General features: G+C 51.8%; 1 protein-coding gene across 1 annotated transcript; it reads left to right on the forward strand.

Annotated features, from left to right (window-relative positions):
• The first annotated feature begins 4,736 nt into the window (after nt 1–4,736).
• FZD5 (frizzled class receptor 5) lies at nt 4,737–8,140 on the forward strand. Its single transcript, XM_004674344.2, has 2 exons — nt 4,737–5,181; nt 5,462–8,140. Exon 2 carries the CDS (start codon nt 5,701–5,703, stop codon nt 7,459–7,461), a length of 1,761 nt encoding a protein of 586 aa, XP_004674401.1. The 5' UTR covers nt 4,737–5,181; nt 5,462–5,700; the 3' UTR covers nt 7,462–8,140.
• Nucleotides 8,141–9,078: the final 938 nt, after the last annotated feature.

Consider the following 9,078-nt stretch of genomic DNA (forward strand, 5'->3'; position numbering starts at 1 on the left):
GAGATGTGTGTGTGTATGTATGTATATATATATATATGTATGTATGTATGTATGTATGTACAACCTCTTCTCATCAGATCAGATGCCTCTAGACAAAAAACAAGACACTAACCAGAGGATTAGTGCAATGAGACTTTTACTGAGGCTCATAATGAGAATGTCTTGTTCACATTCTAAATGGAATAATTCCACTGTAATCTTTAGTCCTCTCCCTTTCCCCACCATAGTGGAGATCATAGAGAAGTAAAAGCTTCTTTCTTCCCCCTCCAGAGGGAGTGGGAGAACTAATCTTTCCCTCATAGGGAAAAGATTACATATATATGATATATCTATGGCCATATTTACCTATAAAACCCTTAGTACATTTAGCACACACACCATGGCCATGCTCCATCAAAGGCTGATGTTCCAGCAATCATGGTTGCTAACTCACTACACCGCAATTCTGTTGCTTTACATAATTTTTCTTTAATCCAAAACAGACTCACTTGCAATTAGCCTAGAATATACTTCTTTCTTTATACTTTGTCCTGAGCTGTTCCATTTTACATATTGATGTGACTAACCCTTTTTGCACAAGGTCCAATTAGGTTTAGGTTTGGAGCTATACTAGACAAATACCAAAGCAGTGTCAGTGGTGCCCAGTCCAAGCTGAAACTCAGAATCACCTGGACAATAAAAAACAAAAATAAACAAGTGAAACGAAAAAACAATGTCTTGGGATCTGTTAGCCACAGATTCTAATTTCAAGGGCCCAAGCATCAATGTTCCTTAAGGCTCCCCTGTGGTTGTAAAGTGCAGCTGAGAGTCACTACTCAATGAGGGAAAGATTAGTTCTTCCATTACCTCTGGAGGGGGAAAAAAGAAGCTTTTACTTCTCTATAATCTCCACTATGGTGGGGGAGGGAAGAGGACTAAAGATTACAGTGGAATTATTCCATTTAGAATGTGAATAAGACATTCTCATTATGAGCCTGGGTCAATGTGTCATCGTGCTAATCCTCTGGCTAGTGTCTTGGTTTCTTGTCTAGAGGTATCTGATCTGATGAGAAGAGGTCAGAAATGCTCACATGCCTCCCTCATGTGAGGCGCAACATGAGGGATTCATGTGGGCCTGTGGGTGTTCATGCTGCATTGGCACGGGGCGGCTCACACATCCACAGGCAGGTTGCTGATGTCAGATGTATGAAAAGAAAAAAAAAATGACCCTAGTGTTAGCATAAAATGTAGCTGATGTCAAAGTGCTAGAGATAGCTGGTAAACTGAGAGTGTGCTCAAGTACACTCAAAGTACATCTAAAAATGTAATTTTTCATTATTAAATTAATATACAAGAGAAAATTGGAAAAAGAGAATGGACCCCAGTAGAAACTAGTAAGTCCCAGACTTGCCAGATACTAGACATGGTTCCACATCCCTCGCCCTCTAATTTTGTTTACATTTCATTACAAGTCTATGAGGTGGACAACTTTCTACAATTCTCCATTATCCAGAGGAGGATAAAGGATGGGGCTGGAGCTGTTAGGTGACTTACTCATGGTGGCACAATTAGTAAAGGCAGGGCCAAGATTTGAACTTGCATTGCATTGAACAGGGTATGGTCAACCTCAGAGTGAAAGCTCTTAAGTAAACAGTTTGGCGCAATCAGTGCCAGTTGCTAAAGTTTAACAAGTTCATCTCAGTTGTCATTTATTCATCCATCTATCCACAAGTACTTATTGTAGATGTTTAGGTACAGCATACTATTCCATTCATTTCTGAAGCACTGAATTCTCAAGTATCTCAACAGAGATGTGGATAAGCAACACAAATCCATAGTAAGATATAAAATGTTGTAACTATTCCCTAGTGCAAAATCCAAAACTACCTAATGCAAAACTTTTGAAACATCACATACTCACTAGATAGAATGTTTATAGTATTATCCACAATATTTCTGTCCACATCTTGAATAACTTAAGTTGAACTTCCTGACTTTCACTTTGTGAAAATATGTTTAATAAAGCTCAAGTGTATTCAACTCAGAAATTTGATGTTTCTTGAAAGGATGTATGTTTGGATGGATGGATGGATGGATGGATGGATGGATGAGTGGGTGGGTGAGTGGTGGATGAACAAAAAAGAATGCCTGGCAATGACCTCCATGCTTAAAAGTTGCATCTTAAAATAAGTGTTATTAATTTCTTGAATAATAAATTATGACTCAAGAGAACATTTTTATTTCTATCATTTTCATGGACTAAATAAATAAGGCAAATCATATAAATTCGGGCAAATTATTGTGGTGTTAGTTTCATCTGACTATCATACTATTATGAGGATTAAATTAGCTAAAGTAAATGAATTATTTAGTGCCCTGCCTAGTACAGGTTAAACAGTCAGCATATTTAAACTGCCTTCAAACTGAAGTAATACATGTTAAAAAAAAAAAAGAGCAAAAATGCAAAGATATGACAAGCTATACAATGTAAAATAGGTTGTTTTGGTAATACTGGCATTACTAGTATTATTAGAGATCTCTAAGCAAAAATAACATTTTGCTATTGATTAAAAAGAAGTTTATAAGCCAGCAGATACCATCATATGAGTCGGAACAAGTGACAAAACACAAACGTTATGGCCAAATTCCAATGTGCGTGATTAGCCTTCTCCAACTTTAAATACTTTTTATCATTAGCCACCACTTGTCCAGCCCCAGTGAGACACACGCCTCATAAAGGGCGCCCAATGAAACTGCCCCCCTTTGGCAAGTTCACAGGGTGCACACACTTCAAGCTGAGGGCTTCCCTTTCTTTTTGACGGCTCTTCCATAGCTTTTCAACTCTCACTACTTTCAACCTGGGATGTTTGCCGACCCACAGTGCCAAGTATTTCAAAAAAAAAAAAAACAAAAGAGATAACATAGGAACACCTGTAGCATTCCAGGGAGTGGAAAATGTACGTTTTAATCTTTTATTAATAGTTTTGATTTTTGTGAAGCGATTGATACACGTGTCTCTTTTAACGTTGAGGTTTGGAATGAATACACACATTCTTCATTATTTCCCACAAAGCATTGTTGTTGATAAGCAGGAGGGAGAGGGTTATTCTGCTATTTAGCCTCCGAGTCTCCACAAATGGATCCAGGACTGAGGACAATGAGCACGGTCTATCCCAGTGCCCAGTGCAGTCCTGAACTCTCCAAGCCCCAGGCCCTCAGGCCTTTTTTCGCCTTCTTCCCAGTGGAAGGAAGCGGTGGGGGGAAGCAGGAAACAATTCAAACCCTCTTTGTGAGCGTGTGAATGAACTTCAAGTATGCTAAACACCTCAGTCTTCCAACCTAATTAGAACATGTAAAAAAGAGGCATTTTTAGGACATTGAACACTTGCACCAGAATAACCCATTCTCTGGAGAGCGCCACTGTAAGACCCAGCAGTCAGGGGAGCGGCAGGTCTCCGGCTGCTCGGGGCGCCCCAGTTCCCCAGAGACGCGCGGGTTGGGGGCTAGGCGGCCGGCAGGCCTGGGGAAGGGGGAAACGTGCGCCCAGTGGATCACAGAGCCGGGAGTCTGCGCTGCTTCACTCTGCGGGTGGCTTCGGAATTGCCTGAGATTTTAAACCTGGACTGATAAAGGACTGATATCTCTCAAGTAACCCCCAAAACCAGAAAAGCACCTTCTTGTCTCAAAATACTTTTGTTAAATGAAAAAAATAAAGGTTGAAGCCTGGGAGATCACGGTAGCATGGGGATGGGGGGGGAGGGAAATTGGAGCGTTTACAACTGTGCAAGCCTCGACTAACTACCTGGGTCCCAGTCTTGGGTTTGCTACCGAGCACCTACTACGTGCCAGATGCCTGGAACAGGGAGGTGAACAAGACTCCCCGGATCTTGGCTTTCTCGGGAAAAGCCTTGGTTAAGATTCTAAAGCTCGCTTTCTTCACGTGCAAGGAGTACCTCCTTCAGAGAACTGTTACAAGAAGTGGAGATCTTCTAAGCTGTCAGCGACCGGGACGCTGGCCGGCACACAGTAGGGGCTCAGTAAGTACTTCCTCTTCTCTGAACGTGAACTCACCCGGTATGAGGACAGCGCAGAGAGGAGACAGGTGGCACGGATAAGAATGAGTCTCTGAGCAGTTCTTTTAAACAAGCGCTGGACTCTGCAAGGATGCTTAGCTGCAGAGAGGAGACCTGGTGCGCCCTGGAAGCAAAGGTTCCTAAGCTAGATCATCACAGGAGAGCGAGTCCCGCTCGGCCGGCGCCGGCAGAGATGTCGGGAGGGATTCGGAGTAAGTGTTTCCCGCTCCAGGTCTCAAGAAGGCTTGATTAGCATTCGCCCCGCCTTCATTGCTTCCCGGCCGGCGATTGGCCCGAGTCCCTCGGCTGCCCGCTCCAGGCGGGGCCAGAGGGCGCCGGGGGGGAGAGGCCGAGTCCGCGGGGCAGTGGGCGGGGAAGCGCGGAGAGCGTGGCGGGGCGGCCCACCAACCGAGCACCAGCGCGAGGGGGCGGGGCCGGGGCGGGGCCTCCTGGCGGGCATTAGAGGCAGGTGACCCGGGCGGGGCGGGAGAGGCCAGTCAGCCCGCGGCCGTGACTCTATCGCCGCCGCCCCCGCCGCAGCCGCTGCAAGTCGTTCAGTGCCGGCCGGAGGTGGGCGAAAGGGTGCGAGTGCGCGGGGGAGGAGCTGAGTCGGGCGCGTCCCGGGAGCGTCGCCACCACCCCCAGGAGTCCGCTGGATCTCGGAGCCCCCTGCAGGGGAGGAGGCGAGCGGCGGGCCGGACGCGGCGGCGGGCGCGCACCATGCAGTCCCCGCGGGGCCAGCGCCGGCTTCTTGCGCGGCTGTGAGGCGGCGGGGTCCCCCAGCCCTGGCGCACCGCCTTCCTCTCGCCCAGGTGGTGCCAGGCGCCCTCGCCCTTCGTCCTACTCCCGGACCTTGGAGGAACGCACGGCCTGCCCTTGCCCTGCCCCGCCCGGATCATGCTGGGGGCCCCGGAGGAGGAGACGGCGAGTGACCGGCCTGTGGCGTTCAGGAGGCGACCCCCTCTCTGAGACGCCCCCACCTGCTGCCATGTGCCGCCGTCTCGAGTACCCAGCCTATCGCCAAACTTTCCCGGTGTCAGCCCGGCTTTAGGCGCATTTCTGAACCGAGTGTCCCAGGGACGGAGAACTCAGCTGGCTGTGGACTATCTGCTTCTCTCCGGATCTGGAGGTGAGAGCCAACGCCTTCCCTCTTCTCCCCATTCTTCTCCCGGCCCCCCTGCCTTTTTCCGGGGGACTGAACGCTCTGACGCCAGGGTACAGCCTGGAGGGCCCAGCGGAAAGGGAGGCGGGGCAAGGGGGCAGTGGGGAGTCAGTAGTTTTGGTTCCAGGAGTGGGGGCGGGGGGAGAGGTTAACTTACAGATTTGGAGACCGCTTGCGGGGCCTGAGCCGTGGCCGCCCCTCTAATTGGGAGTGGTTGCAATCTTCTTCCCCACCTTCTTTTTTTTAGAGAGCACTTTTCCCTGGAAGCAGAGCCCTCGCCGACCCTCTCCAGCCCTGCTAGGCGAAGAGCTGAGCGCTGCCGAAGCAGTTGATCTCTAGACGGATTTCTTTAAGAGAAAAAGAAACCAACAGGTTGCCAGTCCGGGAACCACTCACAAGTCCGCGGAGAGGGAAGCCCCTGCCCCGGGTTCCCCTGCCTGCGCCGGCCCCGCGCGGGCGGCGGGAGGCGAGGGGAGGGAGGGGGCTATGGCTCGGCCTGACCCGTGCGCGCCGCCCTCGCTGCTGCTGCTGCTCCTGGCGCAGCTGGCGGGCCGGGCGGCGGCCGCCTCCAAGGCCCCGGTGTGCCAGGAAATCACGGTGCCCATGTGCCGCGGCATCGGCTACAACCTGACGCACATGCCCAACCAGTTCAACCATGACACTCAGGACGAGGCTGGCCTGGAGGTGCACCAGTTCTGGCCACTGGTGGAGATCCACTGCTCGCCGGACCTGCGCTTCTTCCTGTGCTCCATGTACACGCCCATCTGCCTGCCGGACTACCACAAGCCGCTGCCGCCCTGCCGCTCGGTGTGCGAGCGCGCCAAAGCCGGCTGCTCGCCGCTCATGCGCCAGTACGGCTTCGCCTGGCCGGAGCGCATGAGCTGCGACCGCCTCCCGGTGCTGGGCCGCGACGCCGAGGTCCTGTGCATGGATTACAACCGCAGCGAGGCCACCACGGCCCCTCCCAGGCCTGTCCCGGCCAAGCCCACCCTCTCGGGCCCACCCGGGGTGCCGGCTCCAGGGAGCGAGTGCGCCGCGGGGGGACCTTCGGTGTGCAAGTGCCGCGAGCCTTTTGTGCCCATTCTGAAGGAGTCGCACCCGCTGTACAACAAGGTGCGGACGGGCCAGGTGCCCAACTGCGCAGTGCCCTGCTACCAGCCGTCCTTCAGCCCCGACGAGCGCACGTTCGCCACCTTCTGGATCGGCCTGTGGTCTGTGCTGTGCTTTATTTCCACCTCCACCACGGTGGCCACCTTCCTCATAGACATGGAACGCTTCCGCTACCCCGAGCGCCCCATCATCTTCCTGTCAGCCTGTTATTTGTGCGTGTCACTGGGCTTTCTCGTGCGCCTGGTCGTGGGCCATGCGAGTGTCGCCTGCAGCCGCGAGCATAGCCACATCCACTACGAGACGACGGGCCCTGCGCTGTGCACTGTGGTCTTCTTGCTGGTCTACTTCTTTGGCATGGCCAGCTCTATCTGGTGGGTAATCCTGTCACTCACCTGGTTCTTGGCGGCGGGCATGAAGTGGGGCAACGAGGCCATCGCGGGCTACGCGCAGTACTTCCACCTGGCCGCGTGGCTCATCCCCAGCGTCAAGTCCATCACGGCGCTGGCCCTGAGCTCGGTGGACGGGGACCCGGTGGCTGGCATCTGCTACGTGGGCAATCAGAACCTGAACTCGCTGCGCGGCTTCGTGCTGGGCCCGCTGGTGCTCTACCTGCTGGTGGGCACGCTCTTCCTGCTGGCGGGCTTCGTGTCGCTCTTCCGCATCCGCAGCGTCATCAAGCAGGGCGGCACGAAGACGGACAAGCTGGAGAAGCTCATGATCCGCATCGGCATCTTTACGCTGCTCTACACCGTGCCTGCCAGCATCGTGGTGGCCTGCTACCTGTACGAGCAGCACTACCGCGAGAGCTGGGAGGCCGCGCTCACCTGCGCCTGCCCGGGCCCCGACGCCGGCCAGCCGCGCGCCAAGCCCGAGTACTGGGTGCTCATGCTCAAGTACTTCATGTGCCTCGTGGTGGGCATCACGTCGGGCGTCTGGATTTGGTCGGGCAAGACGGTGGAATCGTGGCGGCGCTTCACCAGCCGCTGCTGTTGCCGTCCGCGACGGGGCCACAAGAGCGGGGGCGCCACGGCCGCAGGGGACTATGCCGAGGCGAGTGCTGCGCTGACTGGCAGGACCGGGCCCCCGGGCCCCGCCGTCGCCGCCTACCACAAGCAGGTGTCACTGTCGCACGTGTAGAAGGCAGGCCGCAGCCCAGGGACCTGGCCCGCAGTGAGGGGCGTTGTCTGGGTGCCAGCTTGTCCCCTCACTTCCATCCCCCCCCCCGTGGTGCTGACGCCCCCTCCTGCCCCCTCCTCGGCCCCCTGAGGAGGGGAGAGGGGCAGATTCAAGGGACGCCTGTCCGAGGACTTCTCAAAGGGGCTCAGCTCTCGAGTATTCTATTTTGCGTTTCTTACTGCCTTTTTTTGGGGGGGTTGGGTGGGGGGACTCTTTTTAATTTATATGCCATTTCCCCCTAATTTTTAACTGTTGCATTTTGGCAACAAAATTTACCTTTGCTTTGGTACTTTACGGTCCTAATGTTGGCATTATAATGAAGTTCCACTTGGTTCAGATTTCTTTGAACTGTGTGGTCTAATTTGGGAAAATATATTTCCTGTACTCTGTCTTTAAAGAAAAATGTGAACGGTGAACGTTTGGGTTGCTGTGACTGGTAAGTTATCCCTTGGGCTTTTTCATCTTGTTTCACCTTTCACTGCTTAAAGTGTCCAAGATATTTTAAGGTGAGCTGCTCCACCTGTTCTCCTAATGAACTGTATAAATTAGGGGAACCCTCAAATCATCCCAAGCAGGGGGAGGGAACATAATGTGGGCAGGGCCTCCTAAATGTAGCAAGGTTAAGCCTCCAGGGATTTTATGTTCACCCTAGTTTTCTTTTGGGAGTTTGGATCTCCTCCCCTCCCCCACCCCCCACTTGTAATCATTACTAACAGCGCAGGCCGTTGTGTCTTGAATGTTAGAGGTAGCACTATAGTATAAATATTTGAAATAGTTGAGAAGCTAAGGGATGGTGATTGGTTGAGCTTGAATTCTAGACTGTTAAGATGGCAAGTTTATGCCAAAGAAGTAGTTCTTAATAAGCTTCAGTGACCCCAATATTTTTACAAAAGGAACTTGTTATAATTTTGGTAAAAGTAAACCCAATCCCTTATGGAAGTACTGAGTGACAGCTGCTAAAAGGGGATCCTTTCGAACTAAATGGATAGACCCCCAGTAATTAAGTAAATTTCCAACACTTCTCTTATCTGCTCCACCCCCATCCTACCTCTTTTATCATGTTAAACAGTCTTTTTTGCTTTTCTTACTCCTCCCCTCCTGGAGAGCAGTGATTAGAAACCACACCCACCCTTGAATGGGGTGCTTGAGCTGGGGGAGGGAGGCTGGCTACCTGTGAACAAACATTGCAGCAATGAGGGAAAATGAGTGTCCATGGACTTTGGACTATTTTACAGCCAGATATTCAAAAAGCAGCAAGATAACTGCCCTTTGCAGTCTCTAAAAACAAATGAACCCCCTAACACATCTGCACAAGCTTCTAAAATAGGGGTTAGTGTACTGCTGCAGCAGGGGAAGGCTGACACCCCCCACGCACCCACCTATTTTCCTTTTCCTCCTTCACTGACAAAGTCTATCTAGTGGTGAGTGTGATACACACACACCACACACACTGCTGCTAGAGAATGCTGTTTGCTTTCCTAATCTGTTTAATCATTCCTTCATTCATATAAGAAAGCCCGTATGTTGATGAACACACGCGCGCGTACACACACACACACACAGGTTTCTTTACTATTA

This window comes from Condylura cristata, unplaced genomic scaffold, assembly GCF_000260355.1.
Source record: "Condylura cristata isolate star-nosed mole 26May11 unplaced genomic scaffold, ConCri1.0 scaffold00002, whole genome shotgun sequence".
Classification (NCBI taxonomy): domain Eukaryota; kingdom Metazoa; phylum Chordata; class Mammalia; order Eulipotyphla; family Talpidae; genus Condylura; species Condylura cristata.

Bases quoted from the DNA above. Each gene is read 5' to 3' on its own strand.
- FZD5 (XM_004674344.2), top strand. From the start codon at position 5,701: ATGGCTCGGCCTGACCCGTGCGCGCCGCCCTCGCTGCTGCTGCTGCTC.